The sequence below is a fragment of the Oncorhynchus gorbuscha genome, linkage group LG11, assembly GCF_021184085.1.
Source record: "Oncorhynchus gorbuscha isolate QuinsamMale2020 ecotype Even-year linkage group LG11, OgorEven_v1.0, whole genome shotgun sequence".
Lineage (NCBI taxonomy): Eukaryota > Metazoa > Chordata > Actinopteri > Salmoniformes > Salmonidae > Oncorhynchus > Oncorhynchus gorbuscha.
The window spans coordinates 13,896,927-13,920,336 of NC_060183.1; the positions used below are offsets into that span (position 1 = coordinate 13,896,927).

Below are 23,410 nucleotides of genomic sequence, written 5' to 3' on the forward strand. Positions count from 1 at the left end.
CAACCATGAAACATGCAGAGAACTCCACCTGGTGGAGGTCGTGCATCCTCACCACTGCCCAGGAGACAGATACAGTATATAATGCCATACATTGTCAGTCAGTCTAGTTGCACACAGGGGTGCAACTTTAGTTTTAGAAGTGTGGGGGACATAATTATTATTATTTTTAAAAATGTATACAGGCAGATGAACACTCCAAATAGACAACCCGACCGCTCGGAGGGGTCCGCATGGTCCTAAAGCACACCGTTGCCTTGTTTTGTATCACATTCCAATGATAAAACTAGGGAGGGGCAAAAATGCTATTTCAGAATGTGGGGGGGACATGTCCCCTCTCCCGTCCCCAGTGAAAGTTGCAACCCTGGTTAAACACATAGATGAATTTACTCCTCACCCTGTTACAGTCATGTTTAGTCATTTATTGAGGCACTTACACAAGAAATCATACAATACTGTTCACGTGTCACATTCTGGTCTCTGTAAACACTTTAAAGGTAGAGGGTCAAATACATTCTGTTCGTTAACTCACTGCACTGTCCATTAGGAAAGACACTATGGAAAAACATCACTTAACCCCTAAAGATAAAGACAAAGGCTACCCAACAGGGGTCTGTATGAAACAGTGATTTAGGCAAGTCAGTAAACCTTGTGTCCAAGTCACTTGATAGTGTTAAACGTTGCTGTTCAAACATTTTAAAGTTTCATTTCATTACAGTGTGGCACATTTGTAAGGCTATTAAATAGACAATACAGTTATCTAAATCTAAATCTAATCTATATTGAATTATGCAAAAGAGAGAGATTGTCTGACAACAAAGTCACCACTGGTCAAGTCCAAGTCGAGTCACGAGCCATGAAAATCGTGACCTGTGTCCGAGTCAAGTCCGAGTCACCAATGGTCGAGTCAAGTCTGAGTTCTGGACTAGAGTACTACAAAGCTACATAAAACAGCAGAGAAGCCTCACGCAAAACTCTACAGAGCAGCAGCATGGTGGAGACACACTGTAGACCTAACGTCAGAAAACTAAACAGAGTTTAACTCACTAGAATATATATATATAAATACGTACATTGCTGAGAGGTGTTGTGCAAACTCCCAGTAGACTCATATAATCAAGAGCTGGGTTGATGTCAGTGGGCAACGTTCAGCTAGCTTTGACTAGCTTCTGCTACTTCTGAATGTCCAGAGCATTGATGTATGAACTGAATGACCGTCACCTGGTAGGTGCGAGAGAGCGATCAGTTTGGTTAAATTAAGGATTACGGTAAGGATTCAGCTGTGTCCGTGTGTGTCCATCTCTGTGTGTGTTGTGCATTCGTGCGTGAATGTGTGTGTGTTTGTTACCCAGCCCCCTCATGAGGTGTCACACTCTCCCAGGGACAGATGATCTCCTTCACCTGCCCTCCTCCTCCTCCCCTTCTCGACGCCCCCCCACTCTCCTCCTCATCCTCGGAGTCGATGGGGTAGATGCGACACTCTGGAGGGATGTCCACCTTGATCTGGAAAAAACTGAAGGAACGAGGAAAGAGGAATGAGGAGGGAATAAAGGGATGAGGATGCATAAAAGGTGTGTGAGCTTACTCTCTGTGACTCACTTGGCAATGCGTCTGGGCGGGGCTTGGCTGGGCTGCTCCGTGCTGATAGGCTGAACGCGGCTGCTGGTCCCGGCGGGGGCAGGACATTTGGGTGACAGGCTGGCGAATACCGTGGAGGAAGTACAGCCCCGCCTCAACAGACGGCCCAATGAGAGAGCCATACGGGAACGAGAAGAGACAGCTGTCCCCCAGCACTCAGGGCCCACCTCTCCCCCCTCCAGCCCACCTCCTCTTCCTTCCTCCCACCTGCGTTCTGAGGCGGGGGTGCTGTCTATGGTTACACTGATGGGTGAAGGGCAGGTGGGGGTGTGGGGGAGACGGAAGGGGAAAGGGGGTGAGGCCGGGGAGGAGGAGGGGGGGCCGGAGTAGACCGCGAGGTGGGGGACGGGTGCTGTAAAGCGACACAGCTGTAGGGGTTGAAGTTCAGAGGTCAGATATAGGGTCAGGGGTGGGAAAGATCACTGAGAGGTCATACTAATACATCACACACAGGGATGGAGTGGTAAAAATGATGAGTAAACGCTGAACACTGGTAAACTGTCGATGAAGGGTAGCATGGATTGGTCTGGCCCTGTGACAGGAATGTTATCTGTGAGTTCTGTTATGGCATTATGGACAGTGATGGGCACAGTGACTGGATGACACAGTGAAGATGACATGACAGACAGATATGGCTGGTAATTGATGCTTTATTGTATAGATGGTGCAGACATGTAGGTTACAGTAATGACATACAACATATGTGCCATTCCACAAATAGACTCCCTTTAGGGGACTGGCTTTTCTTCTTCATTTTATTCCACCAAATTTGAACATTCTATCATTAATAGCACACGTTCCAACTTCTCAATAAACGTGTTACTTCTCAAGAGGTCAAATTAAAAAAGCATGGCTATAAAAGTGACTATTGACAGGATTGACTGTAACAGGGTTGACTGTAACAGGGTTGACGATTTCATCTTAAATCAGCCATAACTCCCGTTGTTACAGGGGGAATGGACGCTTGCTGTGTGCAACCGGGAGGAACAATCACAAAAAATAGAATATTTTTTAAACCTTTCTAGCCTATCTACAATATATATATACAAAAGTATGTGGACACCCCTTCAAATTAGTGGATTTGGCTAATTCAGCCACACCTGTTGCCGAGAGGTGTATAAAATCGAGCATGCCATGCAATCTCCATAGACAAAGATTGTCAGTAGAATGGCCTTACTGAAGAGCTCAGTGACTTTTAACGTGGCACCGTCATAGGATACCACCTTTCCAATAAGTCAGTTCATCAAATTTCAGCCCAGCTAGAGCTGCCCTGGTCAACTGTAAGTGCTGTTATTGTGAACTGGGAAATGTCTAGGAGCAACAACGGCTCAGCCGCGAAGTGGTAGGCCACACAAGCTCACAGAATGGGACCGCCGAGTATTGAAGCGCGTAAAAATTGTCTGTTCTCGGTTGTAACACTCACTACTGAGTTCTAAACTGCCTCTGGAAGCAACGTCAGCACAAGAACTGTTCTTCAGGAGCTTCATGAAATGGGTTTCCATGGTCAAACAGCCGCACACAAGCCTAAGATCACCATTCACAATGCCAAACGCCAGCTGGAGTGGTGTAAAGGTTGCCGCAATTGGACTCTGGAGCAGTGAAAACACACTCTCTGGAGTGATGAATCACGCTTCACCATCTGGCAGTCCGACGGACTAATCTGGGTTTGGCAGATGCCAGAAGAAAGCTTCCTGCCCGAATGCATAGTGCCAACTGTAAAGTTTGGTAGATGAGGAATAATGGTTAAGGCCCCTTAGTTCCAGTGAAGGGAAATCTTAACACTTACTGACTTCATTGTCCCAATGGAGACATTTTGTTGCAGTGTCATGTACACGTTTAAAGTGGCGTTTAAATACAAAACAAAATTGACCATACAACTTTCATAACAGTTACATACCAATAAAACATATTTAAGACTATATATATAAAGACTAGTCTGCTGGCCTTACTGAGTTGATAGGAACATTAGCCCAAGCTATTTAGGAGGCAAATCACACCTGGCACAAATGATTGTCTAGTTCTGTTTTTCCTTCTGAGGGGTGCCCTATACCTGCGCCCAGAGGGGAGTAGTTCAAAGTCCAGGTACAGGGGGTGGCTTGGGTCTAATTAAAAACATCAAAGAACGCCACCCTAACGCAAACCACACCAAACGTCACACACACTGCAGGATGCAACAGAGCTGCGTCCCCTGTCATCATAACACCACAGCATACAATGACATTCTAGAGAATTCTGTGGTTCCAACTTTGTGGCAACAGTTTGGGGCCCTTTCCTGTTTCAGCATGACAATGCCCCCGTGCACAGAGCCGAGGTCCATACAGAAATGGTTTATCGAGAACGGCGTGGAAGAACTTGACTGGCCTGCACCGAGCCCTGACTTAAACCCACAGCAATGTTCCAACATCTAGTGGAAAGCCTTCCCAGAAGAGTGGAGGCTGTTATAGCAGCAACGGGGGAACCAACTCCATATTAATGGCCATGACTTTGGAATGAGATGTTCAACGAGGTGTCCACATACTTTTGGTCATGTAGTGTATCTATGGGTAACAGGGTTGATGTTCTCAGTTTTCCACCACAAAACACCAGAAAATGGCCAGAAAAAGTAGAGCCATCTCAACTGCTATTAAATGTTCAATGTTTCTTCAAAAAGGGAATAGTGTTAACATATTAACACAAGAGTTGAGTTCACGTTACAGGGTTAACCCTGAGGGACAAATTAAGAGTTTATTTCCAAAATGCTATATATATATATATATCCATAACAGAAATGTTGGTAAATTAGCTTTTATTATTTGAAGAACTTATGAATGAGATTAGTGGAAAAACACACCATCTAATCATGGCATGGGGTTGTTCAATGACAGACATGTCTTTTTTTTTTTAAATGTATCATCTGTCACTTGATGGTTTCATTTCAGAGACAAATAATCATGTTTTTTGTTAAACGCTATATATCCGCCTCACTCTCAGAGAAATCAGTAGTACTGCTAGGTTTTACACAGTAATAATATATATCCGCCTCACACTCAGAGAAATCAGTAGTACTGCTAGGTTTTACACAGTAATAATATATATCCGCCTCACGCTCAGAGAAATCAGTAGTACTGCTAGGTTTTACACAGTAATAATATATATATCCGCCTCACTCTCAGAGAAATCAGTAGTACTGCTAGGTTTTACACAGTAATAATATATATCCGCCTCACGCTCAGAGAAATCAGTAGTACTGCTAGGTTTTACACAGTAATAATATATATCCGCCTCACGCTCAGAGAAATCAGTAGTACTGCTAGGTTTTACACAGTAATAATATATATATCCGCCTCACTCTCAGAGAAATCAGTAGTACTGCTAGGTTTTACACAGTAATAATATATATCCGCCTCACTCTCAGAGAAATCAGTAGTACTGCTAGGTTTTACACAGTAATAATATATATCCGCCTCACTCTCAGAGAAATCAGTAGTACTGCTAGGTTTTACGCAGTCAAATGAAAAAAAATACTTCAATGTAGTAATATGAGATCTGTATGTAAAACATTTGACATTTTAGTTATTTAGCAGATGCTCTTATTTAGAGCAATTGACAGTTACTCAATTTATCTTAAGATATCTAGGTGAGACAACCACCTATCACTGTCAAATACAGAATACGAACATTTCATTCCAGCTAAATAATGGATATATACCGTATGGCAAAACTTCTTTAAAAAAATATATATTAATTAAACAACTTAGAACAGTAATATTGTACACACAGGAGGGCTTCCATAAGCAACCATTTCTGATTAAACAAAAACGCAAATTGTGAAAAATTGGTGGGTATAGCATTTTGGAAATAAGCCCTTTAAATGTAATGAAATGAATCACATTAAATAAGATCTTTCCCTAAGCAACAAAAGAACTAGGACTGATGGTGAAAACTTTGGGAAGATCTTGGGGTTAAAATCTTCCTAGAAGTTGGACAAACATGACTTGTGACATGCCAAAATGGGAATTTTCAGTTAAAACACCATTTATTTGAATGAGAAAGCACTGCTATTGGCATTGTTTACCGGGGTTTATGTACACACAATGTCTGAGGGACATAAGAGGCACTCTTTTGGTGGAACAAAACGCAGATATGTCCCTATAGGTGGAACATGAAGCTGAATGACATTGAAAGAGAGGTGAGAGACGCAGGTACCGGGTGAGACGCAGGTGAACATACCATCAAGACTAAAACACTATCACCTGTGACATTTCCTATGATTTTCTACAATAATGTGAACAGAAAACACTTACTAACTTTACATGTAACGGTCTGTGGACAGTCAGACTACTGTTCTTCTAGTATACAGTTCATAGAAATTCAAAATTGCACATTTTAATTTTAAATCTTCACAAATCGTCAGCGCTGCTGTCCTCCAAACTATTTTTTAAAGATATCAACAACATTGATTCATTTTCATTGGGTGTGTAGCCTATGTGTGTGTAGTTGTGCTTCTAGAAGTGTGTGTATTTATGTCAATGCATGTGAGTATATCTGTGGTCTATTTTTTGGGTGGGGGCACCTCCTTGCCCTTGTTGCTGAGTTTACTCATGACCTGTGTGATGTCCACAGGGCCACTGGTGGCCATCCTGGCTCTCTCCTCCTTCTCCTGCTGGCGGACGATGATGGGACTGATGCTGGGACGACGCTTCCTCGCATTGGCCTCCAACTGGGACACACTGGAGAAGGGAGGTGGCGGAGAAAGAGTTATTACTGTCCTTATAATTACAAAGTCTTTCCATCTCTGCATTGAGGGAGATGGGCACGACAGTCCAGACAATATGTCAACTGTACTGACACACGGCACTGACCTGAACCTGTGTTGATCAGGACCGATGGCCCTCTTCTGAGTGTCCTTAAACACTGGAGACTTCAGGTACCGCCCATAAGAGTCCTACAAAAACACACTTAGATACCTCCTGTATGTGTAGTGACAGTTTTACTCCAAAATAAGTTAGTCAGGAATGTTACATCATGGCGGCCATTTTGTGTTTGATTTCTCCAGTTACAGCAGGCAGAGGGCCAGTAGTATTAATGCGGTGAAACTGACCTTCTTCATCAGCATGAAGATGTGTGTCTGAGCTGCATCCAATACGTATCTGTGAGGGTGTTTCAACCCTTTAACTGTCACCTCCATGGTCTTCCCGTCAATGTTGATCCACCGGGGGGCGCCACGCGCCAAGAAAGTCCTGCCCAGAGACATGGTGAGTGAGAGTGTGTGAGTGAGTGAGTGAGTGAGTGAGTGAGTGAGTGAGTGAGTGAGTGAGTGAGTGAGTGAGTGAGTGAGTGAGTGAGTGAGTGAGTGAGTGAGTGAGTGAGTGAGTGAGACTGTGTATGTATGTCTTACTTGTAGACCTGCTGGGCCTTCTCGTTCATGGTAGCAGCCGTTCCCCACTTCAGATCCTCACATGCCTCCCAGAATGCCAGGTTCTCACCTGTCAATCAATCAGTCAACCAATCAAACTTGATAGAACAACCCCTAATAGAACAAGTAGATGCACCTTCAGAAGAGCCAGATGGCTGGGTGTCAAAGGGACTGGTAGAATTCACTATTAGGTGTTTATATAATATTTATTTAATCGGGTTAGTCTCGTTGAGATGAAAATCTATTTTTTAAAAGAGAGACCTGGACCAACATATAATACCATTGTTGTAATGTTTTCCCAATGTGGTCATAACGTTGTATCGACATACCGCTGAACTCCTTCTTGAGGAAGAGTCTGAAGTCATCTCTGCCTCGAGGGTCAGAGAGCAGCTCCCCGAAACTGAACGTCCACCTCTCCACACGCATCTTAGTAGGAACATCCACACTGACAGACATACACACACACATACACATGAATGTCCACGTATTGATACTGTATAAGTGAAACTGATACATTCTATAACAACAGGTAGGACAGAAATAGTAAGTTGAACAGTTGGGGATCAGACTCACTTGGCCATGTTGAGCAACCAGTAGGTGACATCATCGGTGACCCAGGGGTTGCTAGGGAGACAGGGGGCTAGGAAAGGGTCGTGCTTATTACAGGTGATAGAGTATTTCACCAGACTGGAGAAGAGAGAGAACACGCACACACAAACAACTACAACCATGTTGGAGAGAATGGAGAATGATGCTTTTTAGCACCTTGTCATACAAATGTTTTCACCATTTGTTACGACACAGTGCCTGGTATGTGAGTTCAGCTTTTAACCGTGGGTGTGTGTCAAACGTGATGAAATGTAAACTAGACGTACGCTCCGATAGAGACAGACGACTTGACCCTCGGCCTCATGATGGACTGCTGGGTAAAAATCATCTACAGGAAACAGGAAAAAGGAAGTGGTCATCAACACAGATTTCTGTTGTCGTGGTTATTTCGTGCACACTTTTACTTTGTCACAATAATAATTTGCATGAGTTATGTTACGGGTCTCATTACCATCCCCCCTAGACTGTCGGGCCAAAAGGGATTCGTAACAGCGCTGAATACAACAGGTGTAATTTGTAAGTCGCTCTGGATAAGAGCGTCTGCTAAATGACTTAAATGTAAATGTAAATGAAGGAGGAACTGGTCATATGTAAATGGGCTAAATATGTTAGGATATAAAATGTGGTTACTAACAATTCTTCTGAAGAAGTCTGAAGTTTCTTTCTGGAAAATAAAACAATGATTTGGTTATAGCAAAGCAAATCAAAATCAAATCAAATCTATTTGTCACATACACATGGTTAGCAGATGTTAATGCGAGTGTAGCGAAATGCTTGTGCTTGTAGTTCCGACAATGCAGTAATAACCAACGAGTAATCTAACTAACAATTCCAAATCTACTACCTTATACACACAAGTGTAAAGGGATAAAGAATATGTACATAAAGATATATGAATGAGTGATGGTACAGTGCGGCATAGGCAAGATACAGTAGATGGTATTGAGTACAGTATATACATATGAGATGAGTATGTAAACAAAGTGGCATAGTTTAAAGTGGCTAGTGATACATGTATTACATAAAGATGCAGTAGATGATATAGAGTACAGTATATACGTATACATATGAGATTAATAATGTAGGGTATGTAAACATTATATTAAGTAGCATTGTTTAAAGTGACTAGTGATATATTTGACATCAATTCCCATCAATTCCCATTATTAAAGTGGCTGGAGTTGAGTCAGTGTGTTGGCAGCAGCCACTCAATGTTAGTGGTGGCTGTTTAACAGTCTGATGGCCTTGAGATAGAAGCTGTTTTTCGGTCCCAGCTTTGATGCACCTTTACTGTAGCAGAATGGCCAGCTATGGTCAACTTTGTTCCGTTAGACATAAAGTAATAATGTAGTATTTATCACTACACTTAATGGTTTGTGTGTGTGTGTGTGTGTGTGTGTGTGTGTGTGTGTGTGTGTGTGTGTGTGTGTGTGTGTGTGTGTGTGTGTGTGTGTGTGTGTGTGTGTGTGTGTGTGTGTGTGTGTGTGTGTGTGTGTGTGTGTGTGTGTGTGTGTGTGTGTATGTGTGTGTGTGTGTGTGTGTGTGTGGAGACGGAAGTACTCTTCAAAGTTGAAACCGTAAAAGAGAAGAGAACCTGCAGAGAGAAAAGAGAAGGGGGATATCCTGTCAATTCAATCAAATAGAAATCAAATGAAGGGTGCAATATGCAATATCTTCAGTTGAAGTATGAGATTGGATTTGGCTAACAGAGTCTACAGGTGTGGTGTGATTGCTTGACAGAGAGTCCAGATGTAATGTGGGGGGCAAGTAGAAGGGTGTGTACCTGTATCTAATGTCAGATTACCACAGTTGAAATCCTCTTATCAAATATAAGCAGCTTGAATAGAGCCGTGCTAGGTCACAATGACAAACCTGTAGTTACAATACATCCTCAGCATAAGCAGGCTAATCTACACACACACACACACGACTGACCTGTTACCTCCTCTGCGTTGGGGTCTACCATGCGTTCTAGTCCGTAGTCCATTGCACTGACGGTCCCTGGCTACAGACAGACAGCCAGACAGACAGACAGACAAAGAAAGTGTGCACGGTATGATAATATGATTTGAGAGCATGGTGTGTTGTTCTGATGATTGGTATAAGACTGAGAAATTAGCTAGGCCCCCTACCCCTCTGCCCCTAATGAGAATATCCAGCATGCATCATTCTCTACCCATGATTCCTCATTAGCAGCCTGTCTGTCTAGACAGAGGTAAAGGCCAAAACTCCTACCTGCAGAGACACACATCATCTCACCCAAAGATATATTCACCTGTCAGCAGAATAGTGTCTGATCATATTTACTGTCTGATAAATTCAGTTTGAAGACAGGATTAACCATTTACTGCAGTGGGCTAAATCAGGGCCACACAGAGTGTTTCTTGGTAGTCTTAAACAAATCTACTTTGAGACAAAAGTATACACCTCACACACATAGTTATGGGTTTAAAGAAAGAAGACACCTGTGCCATGTCAGATAGAGTTGAAATATATTACATTTTGAGTTTGCATCCCAATACTACACTATATATACACATAACAGAAGACTGAAACATAACAAAACCGTTAGAAACATAGAAACACTGGATTTTTTATTTTTAAATAATGTTAATTAACTATGAAATTATGAAAACTATTAACATTCCACCCATGAAGACACTAGGTGATTTGACTGCAGGAGAAAGCTCCCATACAACAGTTTACTGGGTCTCTCATAGGCATCAGAGTATGATATAGGTACAGTGACACCATTTTTTTTAACACGACTTAAAAAACGTAAGCCTATGCATAATTAACCAATTAAAAACAGTTCTGTAGCGATGAGGTTTGTACAGTAAGCTAGAGGACCAATACATTAATACTGCATATTGGCTATGCTTCAATTGCCCTTCCATTGTTCTACTCAGACCGTTTTGAAATTATATTTCAAACTTTTAGGTATATGAAAGGAGAAAGTGGATACCTAGTCATTTGCACAACTGAATGCATTCAACCAATAGATCATTTGTTGCATTACTTGTGAGGCAAAGCTGACTGAGCATAATAATTAGCTGCATCTGATGGTCTGTCTGAGGGGAGGGAGCAGTGGTGAGGCTGCCTCTCACCCGACTCCCCGTCCCACCTCTCTCCCTCCCGCCGCTGAGAACGGGGGGTGGGACACAGTCTTCCAGCTGACAGTGAAACTTAAGTCGCACTGCATTATTTCTGCACCAATTCGTGTTGTTACTCCTATGACCAGAGAAAGGTCAATCTTCCCTCGATATAAAAAGAAAAGACACAAGCCGCTAATAATGACAATGCAAGGTTATCGGAACACTTTGCTACACTCATTCATCACAGTGCTGGTTGTAGCGTGAGTGGAAGTAGGGAGAACGCACATTTTATGGCTTAAAAGTGTTTAACAAAGTGTTGACAGTGCTCAATAATAACTTAATGTGAGATTTCAAAACTTTTAAAAGCATGATTAGAGAGAGACTGAATGAATACGGCAAAAAGCTGCTGTTTTTATGATCAACTTTGCTGTGCATTCAAAGTTTATTTTTACAGTCTATGAGGCGAGGAAACTGTGCAGACACGGTGATCTGAGCTATCTCACTGGTCAGCGACAGGTCTATAAGTGCACTTGATTTATTCTCGGGGCCTGCAGGTAGGCAGAGTTCTACCTTCAGACACATGCGTTAGGGCTGCTGAATCAAATGCACCTATCGCCAATAGTACTAGCGCTGCTGAATCAAGTGGGCTGCTGAATCAAGCACACCTATTGCCAATCAAAATAAATGCAAGGCTTTATCGTTGGGTTTTTTACAGAAATGTTTGGTGATCGACTAGGAATGCCTTGGAGTGTGTGTGTGTGTGTGTGTGTGTGTGTGTGTGTGTGTGTGTGTGTGTGTGTGTGTGTGTGTGTGTGTGTGTGTGTGTGTGTGTGTGTGTGTGTGTGTGTGTGTGTGTGTCTCACCGGAGGTCTGTGTACAACCCAGTAGGCTCTCTCCTGGCAGTCAAATACCGCACGATCAGGCTTCTTCCTCTCCTTCCCCGCCCTACACACACACACACACACACACACACACACACACACACACACACACACACACACACACACACACACACACACACACACACTCACACACACACACACACACATCTGTGAGTTAGAGGCCTGATAAACAATCTATGTTCCCATGTAAACAGTCTGTGGATGAATGGATGTTAGTGTAGTCTGTTTCTGCAAGACTAACCTGTACTGTTCTTTAGCCTGCATCACAATGAAGTCCCATTTATGGTTCATCCACTTGTGAAGGCCGTTATACTGCTCCTGAAGAGAAAACACAGATGTGTGTTACCACTTAGACAGATGTAGGCCTGTGTGTGTGTGTGTGTGTGTGTGTGTGTGTGTGTGTGTGTGTGTGTGTGTGTGTGTGTGTGTGTGTGTGTGTGTGTGTGTGTGTGTGTGTGTGTGTGTGTGTGTGTGTGTGTGTGTGTGTGTGTGTGTGTGTGTGTGTGTGTGTGTCTCACCTGTTCATGCATCTCCAAAACTCCTTTCTTGCGGATGTTTCTCTTGGCCAGGTAGATTGCTGAAAAATAAACATGATTTTATTAGTAGTTTTTTTTGTAACTTAAACTTATTCATGTGTTGCACGTTGCGCCACAATATTGTTTTGAACGTTCCTTTTAGGACTGAGCATTCTACTCGATGCATGGTCATTGAGCGCTGATAAAGATTTATTCCAAAGTGCAGTACTTTGGCTTGAATACACTATGGCATTTCTAAAGAAGGCAAATAATTCGTAGGAAAACCTTTTGTCATCATTTCGATGTCGCCAGATTGACTTAAGTTGCAGTATAACGTTAGCTAGCTAGCTAAGATTGAGGGGAGACTTCCAGATTTTAGCTAGCTAACGTTAGCAATGCTAGCCATTTTTTATTAACTTTGCTAGCTAATGACAATATTGCCATCTGTCTAAAGTAAATTCGACAACATGATGATTGTTTCCTACTAAATATGTGCCTACATTACCAACGTCATCGTATTCCCAAGCCCCTATAGTGTAATTTGGACTAAACAGTCATTAGCCCTGGTTTAGAGTCATTAGCTCCCGTTCTACTTTTGAGCATCAATATGGCTGCTCCATCTGTAGAAATGGATTAAAAATAGTAATGACGCGACCGGTGATGGAGGTGCAACACACAAATATGTCCACAATGTAAGTGACCTAACAATAAAGAAAGCTTTAAAGCTGCAATATGTCACTTTTTGGGCGATCCGACCAAATTCACATAGAAATGTTAGTTATAGATCTGTAATTCTCATTGAAAAAAAGTATAAGAAGCGGTAGATCTGTTCTATGTGTGCTACTTCTATGCTTCAAATTTAGTTTTTTGCATATTTTATTTTGAGTTTTGTACACCAGCTTCAAACAGCTGAAAATACAATATTTTTTGTTATGGGAAATATATTTCACCGCGGTTTAGATGGTACAAAATGATTCTCTACACTATACTTCCTGGTTTTGTCACATAAACTGAAATTAGGCAAAGTATTAGAATTTTGTCAACCAGGAAATTGCGGCGAGGTTTCTGCAAAGTGCATCTTTAACTATGTTTGTCACGTTGTGTGTATCTCACCATAGTCTGTGTCCTCTACAGGCCACTGCTGGGCCGGCCAAAAGTATGGTGTCTAAGAGAAGACAAAAATCACAGAGGTTTGGCATAGAGTTAGACATATGGGGTTGGTTAAGGTTTATAAGGTGTTGTCGTGGCTACCTGAAAGCGGTAGAGGGCTGTGTCTGGTTTGATGACTAGTCGTTTATGATCCTGGAGGGGATAGATGTACCCAAACGCCACCAACATGGTGCCCAGAGCCCACGCTTCTACACAGACAGAGGGGTGGAGAGGAAGTATATGAGAGAGAACCGTAATTCAAAAATGTTCCGTGCATGTCTGAGAAGAAAGCTCTCTTACCTTCTGCCTCTATACTGTAACGGTTGGCTAGCCATGTCACGACATCCTCACCTGGAAAAGGTTGCAACAAACATCACAACTACTATAGAGATATGACATCACATGTATGACATCAGATGGACACTTTCATTGATGGTACTCTGTAATATAAAGAGGGTGCGGAAAGTAGAGGAGAGAGAGCGAGAGCGAGAGAGAGAGAAAGGGAGAGGAGGATATTAGAGCGACAGAGAGATAGACACAGAAATAGAGAGAGAGAGAGAGAGAGAGAGAGAGAGAGAGAGAGAGAGAGAGAGAGAGAGAGAGAGAGAGAGAGAGAGAGAGAAAAAAGGGAGAGTAGAAAGAGAGACTCTGCCCACAGGACATTACATGTGGAGTCTGTAAATGCCAGAGGCCTCCCGCTGAGAGAAACTACTGCTGAGACATTCAATATACTGAGAGGGGAGGATGAGACGGGAGGGGGGCTTCTATTTTGCAAACCAAATTTCCCTAAGGAATTTTGGGTGTTCTATTCTATTTACCAATAATAGAATAACAGAAATGGACCAGGCTTAAGTGGCGTCATTAAAACTCAAGAGTATAGGTTCTTCATCAATCTCTCTCTCTCTCTCTTCTTTCTTCTCTCGCCCTCCTTCACACTATTCTCTCTCCTTCATCATCTCTCTCTCTTTCACTCTCTCATTGTCTCTCCCTCCATCATCTCTCTCTCCATGCTTCTCTCTCTCCCTCCATCATCTCTTTTGCCTTCATTCTCTCCCTCCTACACTCTCTCCCTCCCTCTGTTTCCACTCTCTCCCTTTCAGTAAGAGGTTGTCATGGAGATAGAATATTGAGCTCAAGACATGGAAAAAAATAGGAGTTACCTAACCTATGGCAACCACTATCAATCCACTGAGTGTGTTTTCTGTGTGTGTGTGTGTGTGTGTGTGTGTGTGTGTGTGTGTGTGTGTGTGTGTGTGTGTGTGTGTGTGTGTGTGTGTGTGTGTGTGTGTGTGTGTGTGTGTGTGTGTGTGTGTGTGTGTGTGTGTGTGTGTGTGTGTGTGTGTGTGTGTGTTTACCTGTGATTGCGTGCGGTATAGTAGTGATAACCAGTTTCTGGGGTTGTGACTTGACTCCAGTCTTTGGATCCTGCATCTCCAGCATCACCGCCTCCACCTGGAAGACAACAGGAACACAGGTTGTAAAGACAACAGATCACTAACGGCATACACCACTACAGAGGCAGGTCACAGAGACAACGGGTTGTCAAAATAATAAGTTACCATGACAGTAAGACAGACGGTCAACAGGTTACTATGCCGAGACAGGTCAGAGCCATATAATTACATAATTGTATTACTTTTAAGTAGTACTATTACTATTAAATAATAGGACGTCTGTGCTTTGTAGTTATGAGACAGGTTATTGGGAGGACTGTGAGGACGGAGACAGGGAACACAAACAAGCATATACACGCTATGTGGAGGAAGGACTCTGTTCCTCTTAATGTTTGGAAAACCAGTGTGTTTCAGCAAGTAGGGTTCTGTCTGTCTGCCTGCCTGCCTGTTTTGACCCCGGCTACCAGTGTGTCTCAGTCAGTCTTTCAATGTAGAGCTATATCCCAGTCTGTTTTAAACCAGCCTGCTCTGGCCTGTCTCTGACTGATATGAAGGGGCTTTCTGACAGACCAGTGTCTGTCTGAGGCTTTGATGTCATGTGACAGTAACACCATCCAGTTAGGTTCAGCCAACCACAGCGGACTCTCAGCACCCTCTGGACACCAACTGTCTCAGGGCCAAACAGAGCTTGTAAATAGGCTAAACATCATTGTCTTGAGTTACACAGAGAACCCCGTTTTAGTACCCTGTTGGTAACAAAAGCAGGTACAACAAGCACAATCCCAGCTGGAAAAGCACTAGGATATGTCCTCTCCATACTGCTACTGTCTGGATTAGCTGGTTGATGGTGGTGCTGTTAATACTAATCAGACTAATGCTGACCACGCTCACTGACCGCATCAAGCAATACAATGCTAAAGAGAACAGCGTGTCAATCAAAGTCAAAATAAAGATACCAGTAAGTGAAAGACTGTTCACCAAAGTAATTTGTTTTAACACATTGAGAATAGGTGCTCTCGTTTGACTGCGTAGCTTTCGAGATCTTGCAGTCTTCTTAGCACCTGCGAAACAACTAAACTTGACTGTCATAATTCCCAGACTTTCCTGTTAATTATGTTTTCTGATAACTGAGTTTTCAAATTGGCCATTGTAAGAGAAAATGGCATGTTAGGAAAACACATGTAGATGTATTATTATCATATATATATACATATATATATATATATCATATTATCATATATCAAATTACATTTAGTGAAATTGTCGACTGACGTAAATTGAACGTGAAATCAACAAAAAACGTCCCCATGCCATTGGATTTAGGTTAAAAGTTGGATGAAAATAATGCGCAATTCCACTACGTGTAATACTTTTTTGCGAATCCAATTAGTTTTCAACGTTGATTCAACCAGTCTTTGCCCAGTGTATGAAGTACGAACAGACGATTTTATTTTAAGAACTAAATATAGCAAGATAGCCTAGATGTCTGCTGTGTGTAGCATAACCGTATCATCATTTCTGATAAAGCTAACCTACCTTTTTGAGACACGCCATCCTCGGTCGGAACCTCTGTCCGTGATCCCGTACATTTCTGATAAAGCTAACCTACCTTTTTGAGACACGCCATCCTCGGTCGGAACCTCTGTCCGTGATCCCGTACATTTCTGATGGTCATGTTGTTTGCTTTCCTCCTCTCTTATTCACTATGATAACGCCAATACTGAATTAATTTAGCCTAATATTTCTCCAGCCAAAGCGAAGATGCTGGATGCGAGTGAATAAGCAAGCAGTTTATCAATACAATGACCAGCAGCAAGCATTCATAGGGATGGAGAGGGATTGCGTATCAGCCAATCAGGGCACTGTTCTATATTACCGCCAGTGATTTTACCTGCCTGTCACTGCCTGGTTTTCCACTAGCTTCTATAGCTACAAAGTCAGATTCCACAGCCACGAAGTCAGATTCCACAGCCACGAAGTCAGATTCCACAGCCACGAAGTCAGATTCCACAGCCACGAAGTCAGATTCCACAGCCACAAAGTCAGATTCCACAGCCACAAAGTCAAAATTGGCCACAATGGCGGAATTTGTTGTAATTTGTTAACAGTGTGGTCAAGGTTATGTTTAAAATGCAATTTTAATAAGATAAATTGTAGAAATGTGCGAGGTTTAGGACTTTGTGGCTATAAAAGCTAGTGATGACCCAAATACTGCGTTATAACAGTTACCGGTCACGCTCTGCGTTTACGCAACAGTGACCGCCAGGTGATGACATTGAGTTATAAATCTTAGTCTACATGCTTCACGATTAAAATATGATTGTAATTTGGCAGTGTTGAATTGTTCTGTTAAATGTTAAATTAAGCATTTAATGTGATGTGAATAATAAGCTATTTCAATGCTATAATTTTAGGCACAGCTATTTTCTTTCATTTGGTCAACTTTGGTGAAACATTTGGTTTAATTGAAGGATTTAAAAACGTTTTATCAGGGCAAAACTGCATGTTTTATTGAAAATACAAAATCACATGGTTGAGTGATGATATAAGGTATTCATTTAGCATAGCAAGAAAGGCATTATATACAACATTTGTTTACTGTATACTACAGTGGAGGCTGCTGAGGGCTGGACGGCTCATAATAATGGCTGGAATGGAATGAATGGAATGGCATCAAACCATGTGTTTGATACTATTCTACGTATTCCGCTGCAGCCATTACCACGAGCCCATCCTCCCAATTAAGGTGTCACCAATCTCCTGTAGTATATTTAAGCAATAAGGCACCTCAGGGGTTTGTGGTATATGGCTAATATAGTGCCTGGACACAGCCCTTAGCCATGGTATATTGGCCATATACCACAAACCCCTGAGGTGCCTTATTGTGAAGATAAACTGGTTACCAACATAATTAGAGCAGTAAAAATACATGTTGTCATAGCCGTGGTATATGGTCTGATATACGACACCTGTCAACCAATCAGCATTTAGTGGTCGAACCACCCAGTTTATAATATATTGTCAAAGCACATTTCCTGGTTGTAGAAGAGAGATGGGCTTGGCCCTCTATGTGTGTTTATTTGTATCTCCATTAGCTTTTTCAGAAGCAGCAGCTACTCTTCCTGGGGTCCACAAAAAAACATGACAAGATAAAAACACTCATACACTGATAGTCACACAAATAATGTGGGTTTGTGTGTGAACGAGCTGCCGAGCGAAAGAGGTGTGTCACATGTAGTACACAGAACTGGAATAATTATATTTCTACAGTGTAGTCGTGTTTCCGCGCGCCTCACGTGAACGAGCAAACTCTCTCCCGTGTATCGATGAAGCTGGTTGAAACATGGCGGACTTCCTGCCGACCCGAACCGTGCTAAACCAGTGCTTCCCAGTTTGCCTGCTTTCCAGCACCGAGGTTGAACAGCTGAGGAAATCTAAGGAGATTGACAAAAGTCTTTCCCGAGACAAAACCTACGCGGAACGACTTGTAAAGATACTTTTACTGGGCGCGGGCGAGAGCGGCAAATCCACTTTCCTCAAACAGATGAGGATCATCCACGGGCAGGACTTCGACCAGCAAGATCGTGAAGAGTTCCGGGCAACAATTTACAGCAATGTTATCAAAGGTAATTAGGGAGAACGTCTACGGGACTAAAAAGCTACGAGTTAACATTCTGGACTTTTCTTTCGAGCCCTAGTGAAAGTTGAGTGTTAAAAAAAACCTTTTGGACGAAGTTTACATTCTGTGTATGCGTGGAGTTGCTCGATGACATTAGCAGCTAAATTAGTTAGCTAGGGATTTAACGTTAGCTTCAGAACTACAATTAAACATTCAGTTTAGTGGATGAACGCCAGTGTTGTTTATGACTAACGTTGTCGGCTAGTATGAGAGTGTCTCAGCTTTGAATGTAAAAGGGCCATTTTATGTTATAACTAGTTAAATCCGATGCACACAGTGATGCAAAAAGGTCATTTAGGGTGCCTCTTCTAAAAAGTGTTAAGCTACTTCCTGCTGTCAACTCTTCAGTGGCGAACCTTGCATAAAGATGTCTGAATTCAGATGACATCATTGTTTTACCACTGTACTCCACTATGTGTCGGTATTCACGTCATAAGAAGAAATTCCCCTCGACCACGCCCACAAATTGGGGAAAACCGACGGTATTCCACATTGACCCCCATTGTAAAACATAAATAAAAAGCCTACTTAGTCATCCATATTTAATTCTACAGAAATAACAAAATATGCCGAAAAGCTGTCAAATTCCCAACCTACGTTTCAGAATGCTCCCACATAGGGAAATACAGCCTGCGAGAAGAGCCATGTGGCTTTAAGCTTGACGCTGACTGAGACACTATTTTGAAGTCCCTCCAGGATTTCGTGATTTAAAAAAACATGTATTTATGTGGCCAAAAATTGTTGATTTTTGCAGCAGCATTTCTGAAATTCTGCCATACATTTTGCAATGGTTTTTTTTCACGTTAATTTAATATAAAGTCATTTGTGCTCAGTTTTAGGAGGATTTTAAGCAGAATACATAACACAAAAACAATTAGAAACTTTTGAAGTGCTCAATTTTGTTTATTTTCCTGAACAGCAATTTTTCTGAACAAAAAATGTGCGGAAACTCGCTCAGATTTCCAACATGTATATATTTTTTAAAATGCATGCCCCCTTAATCTGTAAATAGTATAAAAGATTAAACTAGGACAAAATAAACGCCTGGGGTCCAATCTGCAATTAAAACATTATCTCAAGTTCATCTTCCATGAAAACAATTGGAGACAAATTTCTCTTTTCGGCTGTTTCTTTTTTTGAATAAACGCAGCTCTTTTTCTGAACATAAGAGGTGGGGGGTGACCGAGGGCCTAGCTCATCTAGGCCTATATCTCAATGTAATCCTCCATTTCATCCTCTCTATCCTCCTCCATATCAATTGCTCCACTGCGGAGTCGTTGGTTGTGGTACAGTACGTTTTACAGAGATTTTAAAACGGAAAAGCTGACAAATTTCTCTGCTTTGAGCAGCGCTCTCCATGGACAGACTGGGGAAAGCAGAGTGCCGACCACCCTACTAAAGCCAAGGTCAGCGGAGTAAAAGTTTGAGAAATACGCCACTCACCTTGATTCTTTCAGCGCTTGTCACAGTTTGCCCTGCTACCACTTCAGGCATGGTGATCTGCCGCTGCTGTGCAAACTCTTCTGACATTCTCATGTGCTTTGCTGATTCCAGGTGACTGTTGATTGTCGACTTTCTCTTGTGTTCCAGCATAATGTTGCACGGAGTGCAAAACAATTTCTCCCCACTTTCATGTAAAACATTTGGAAATTGTTTTGCACGGTCTTTAGCTGTTATTTTTGTTGGCAAATGAGATTGACTTCTGTTCATTTGTGCTGCCTGTCAGCCATATTTGCAAGTAAATACGTTGACAGGCCAGGGGGAAAACTTTGTTGACGTGGTTGGATTGGGCCATTTTCCACGGTAACGTTGCAGTAGTTGGTCAAAATTACTAACCCGCTTTTGATTAATGCGCTGAAAGTACGGGGATTCGTCAAAATTGCGAGATCTCGCGTAATAATATGCACTGTTTTGTTGATTTTTGCATTGAATTATGCTATCGCGGAATCCTTTCTCCGTAATTAATATTACCTGATGGAACTAGTCATGCAAATGTAATTGACTAGAGAGTCGGGGCACCACAAAATATTTATAGAGCTGTTATCTTCCGAAAATAAACTCTTAAAGACCTAGTAATATTTTACATTAATAGCAATCAATATTAATCGTCACCTTAATTCAGTCTCATCTGAAAGTTGTACATTCTTGCTTATCTGCACGAACCCTGGCTAACAAGTTGAATCAGCTATACAAAATTGGGTTTAATTATTTATTTACTAAATACCTAACTAATCACACAATTACATATACACCGAATGAATTATACCTTGATTACAAATTATGTCATAAAGGAAACCGTCCCTAGCGGGCGGAACAGATATGACAACTTGTTACACAAAAGAAGAGTCTGGGTTTGAGTGAAAGAGCGGGAAGACTGAGGGACAAAGGGAGAAGCTGTGCTATCGTAAATACAGTATCTTATGCATTCTAAATTACCTTTCATTTGGAAAAGGAAAATGCAATAAATCTTTACTCTGAGCTGCGCTTCGGTAGGTTGGTGGTAGATGGAAGGCCGTGTTGCCAAACCGAGTCCTTTGTCCTTTGGTGGTAGATTTGTCCTCTGGTGGTCAATTGGATACGTTGTTGTAACGTCGTTGTGTGGTAGACGGGATACTCTGTCTGTTCTTTCCTAGCCCGCGTTTGCAGCTGCTGTAGCTAACTCAACAGCTAGGAGGTATCACTTCTGTAGTGAATGAGAGTTCAAAGTTCATACCATTCGCAACCAAAGCTCACGCTGAGGTTGGCATAGTTCTGTAGTTGACATGTTAGTCCTTTTAACGCAGAAGCTGCAGACCTCACGTACTTGGAACAGGAGGTTACATTTTCGTCAAGGCTTTATATAGTGGAGCGAGAAGGGTGTGTCTGAAAAGTTTAATAACCCATGTCTCTTCACGGGGGCGGGCCACTGATTGAGCTGAGCCCTAACCATATGAAAACCCAAATCTTTCATTTGGAAGCTAAAATTACATTTCATCTCTTCACCAGTAATTTTATATTCAAACATTTTAAATTGAACAACAATTCCATGTGACTCCGATAACTACAATGTGCAGACTTTCCACTGTACAGTTTGTCATCCTGTCATTTATGAGAATGTCCCAGATGACAACCAAACTGACATCATATTCATTAAGTTCCACCGCATATGTTAAATTGGTCGGATTACCAGAATATAGTTAATTTCCCCCGACCTTCTGATGTTCCCAGAATCTCTATGTTAACCAAGGGGGTTTCAAATGTCACATCAGTAGGGTAGAGAGAGGAAAAAGTGGGGAAGAGGTATTAATGACTGTCATAAACCAACCCCCCCCCCAAGCCAACATCATGACAGGGGCATACTTTGGATTTATGGAACGTATGCATCAAACTGTATGTGTAGATGGCTTGACAGAAATGGTAGCAGAGAGTAAATGTAGGCAGACAGCGAACAAACTGCCGCTGTACCAAACCAAATGCTAGGCTGGAAAAGAGGTGAAATAATAATGGGCGAGTTAAGATCAATACAACAGATGATTGGGTCAGCAACATGAACATGATATTCTGATAGAACTGTTAGCGGGCATAATAAGTGTGTTTCTGACGGCCAATACAGAACGGCTTGGAATGCTGCTCGTCCAATGAGGATCCAAACAATCAATTAAAAAAAAAAAATAATTTAAAAAATTAATCATGTAACCAAATATTTAGGAAGAGGTCATTTCGAGGAGTCTATGAAGGAAGAAACCACATGGGAAAGTTGGTACGCAAGTTACGTCCAAATAACTATTTTTCACAAAGTCAAAAGCATAATGATTTCTATAAACACAAATTAATTTATTATCTAAACCAAAGTAGATCGTTTTTTAAAGATTTGTTTTATTCATCAGTTGGGGTCTCTATAAGCTACAATGACATTCCAAACCGAGCATGAAAGTCTATCTTTGTAGCTGTGTGGGTTGATATGGTCAAACTGTTTGCCTTGGGGTAAGTTGTGCCACTGGCATTTCAACAGGTGTAGACTAGCAGTGAAATGCTTACTTACAGGTCCTTTTACAACAATGTAGAGAGAAAATAAATAGAAATAGTGACACAAGGAATAAATACAGTGAATAACTAATAAAAAAATAACATGTCTATATACAGGGATTAACAGTACCAAGTCGATGGGCAGCGTTAAGAGGTAATTGAAGTAGCTATGTACATATAGGTAGGGTTAAAGTGACTCGACAACAGGATAGATAATAGACCGTAGCAGAAGCGTGTGTGTGTGTGTGTGTGTGTGTGTGTGTGTGTGTGTGTGTGTGTGTGTGTGTGTGTGTGTGTGTGTGTGTGGATAGTCAATGCAGGAGAGTTGGTGCAAAAAAAGTGTGTGTTGTGGTGGCAAGGTATGTACTGTGTGTGTGGGTAGAGGCCAGTGTGTACATAGTCAGTGCAATAGTTTTTATTTTATTTTTTATGTATACATAGTATGTTTGCACTTTAATGAATATGTACATTTTTCATTGTTACAGAGCAGGCATCATTATGCCCTGTTTATACAAACGTAAAACAAGCAGGGGTCTATATCCCCCTTGAGGTTCTTGAAAGAGCAGCCAAGGAAGTGAGAGAAGGGAAGAAGTCCATTGGGGCAGCAGCAAAAGGGACGAACAAATAGACTGAATGACACTGAAGAGGTACAGAAAACTAACATGTACCTGTTTGAAAGAGAGGCTGTGATGAGTAGCAGAGGAACACCAGGTCTTATCTGATGACATGGAGTCTGAGCTGTATAAAGAGAGGCTGTGATGAGTAGCAGAGGAACACCAGGTCTTATCTGATGACATGGAGTCTGAGCTGTATAAAGAGAGGCTGTGATGAGTAGCAGAGGAACACCAGGTCTTATCTGATGACATGGAGTCTGATCTGTATAAAGAGAGGCTGTGATGAGTAGCAGAGGAACACCAGGTCTTATCTGATGACATGGAGTCTGAGCTGTATAAAGAGAGGCTGTGATGAGTAGCAGAGGAACACCAGGTCTTATCTGATGACATGGAGTCTGAGCTGTATAAAGAGAGGCTG

At 41.9% G+C, this 23,410-nt stretch overlaps 2 protein-coding genes across 4 annotated transcripts in view; one reads left to right on the forward strand and one right to left on the reverse strand.

The window, feature by feature from the left end:
* Positions 1 to 409: 409 nt before the first annotated feature.
* On the reverse strand, positions 410 to 16,557 carry LOC124048121 (regulator of G-protein signaling 9-like). 3 transcript variants are annotated; one of them, XM_046368565.1, is made up of 19 exons: positions 16,304 to 16,557; positions 14,656 to 14,752; positions 13,601 to 13,651; positions 13,403 to 13,509; positions 13,265 to 13,316; positions 12,155 to 12,213; positions 11,878 to 11,954; positions 11,598 to 11,679; positions 9,582 to 9,644; positions 8,274 to 8,303; positions 7,906 to 7,967; positions 7,604 to 7,717; positions 7,360 to 7,475; positions 7,013 to 7,100; positions 6,716 to 6,854; positions 6,477 to 6,559; positions 6,221 to 6,344; positions 1,597 to 2,003; positions 410 to 1,510 (listed from the first exon to the last, which is right to left on the reverse strand). In XM_046368565.1, the coding sequence occupies exons 1-19, from the start codon at positions 16,367 to 16,369 to the stop codon at positions 1,342 to 1,344; spliced, it is 1,986 nt and encodes a 661-aa protein (XP_046224521.1). In that variant the 5' UTR covers positions 16,370 to 16,557; the 3' UTR covers positions 410 to 1,341. The 3 variants fall into 3 exon arrangements, with proteins under 3 accessions (XP_046224521.1, XP_046224522.1, XP_046224523.1); XM_046368566.1 differs by having other exon boundaries at positions 16,231 to 16,352; XM_046368567.1 differs by lacking the exons at positions 410 to 1,510; positions 1,597 to 2,003 and having other exon boundaries at positions 5,118 to 6,344; positions 16,304 to 16,545.
* A 1,350-nt stretch (positions 16,558 to 17,907) lies between these two features.
* LOC124048122 (guanine nucleotide-binding protein subunit alpha-13-like) overlaps positions 17,908 to 23,410 on the forward strand; it is a 36,983-nt gene continuing 31,480 nt past the window's right edge. Inside the window, exon 1 of the mRNA XM_046368568.1 lies at positions 17,908 to 18,320. Within this exon, the coding sequence (XP_046224524.1) occupies positions 18,038 to 18,320 (283 nt within the window). The 5' untranslated portion in view covers positions 17,908 to 18,037. The remainder of the gene's footprint in view (positions 18,321 to 23,410) is intronic.

Bases quoted from the DNA above. Each gene is read 5' to 3' on its own strand.
- LOC124048121 (XM_046368565.1), bottom strand. From the start codon at position 16,369: ATGACCATCAGAAATGTACGGGATCACGGACAGAGGTTCCGACCGAGG. The intron at 8,304-9,581 runs GTAACAGGTCAG...TTTATTTTCCAG, and splicing joins TAGACCCCAACGCAGAGGAG to AAAGAAACTTCAGACTTCTT. The intron at 7,968-8,273 runs GTTAGTAACCAC...TGTTTCCTGTAG, and splicing joins CAGACTTCTTCAGAAGAATT to ATGATTTTTACCCAGCAGTC.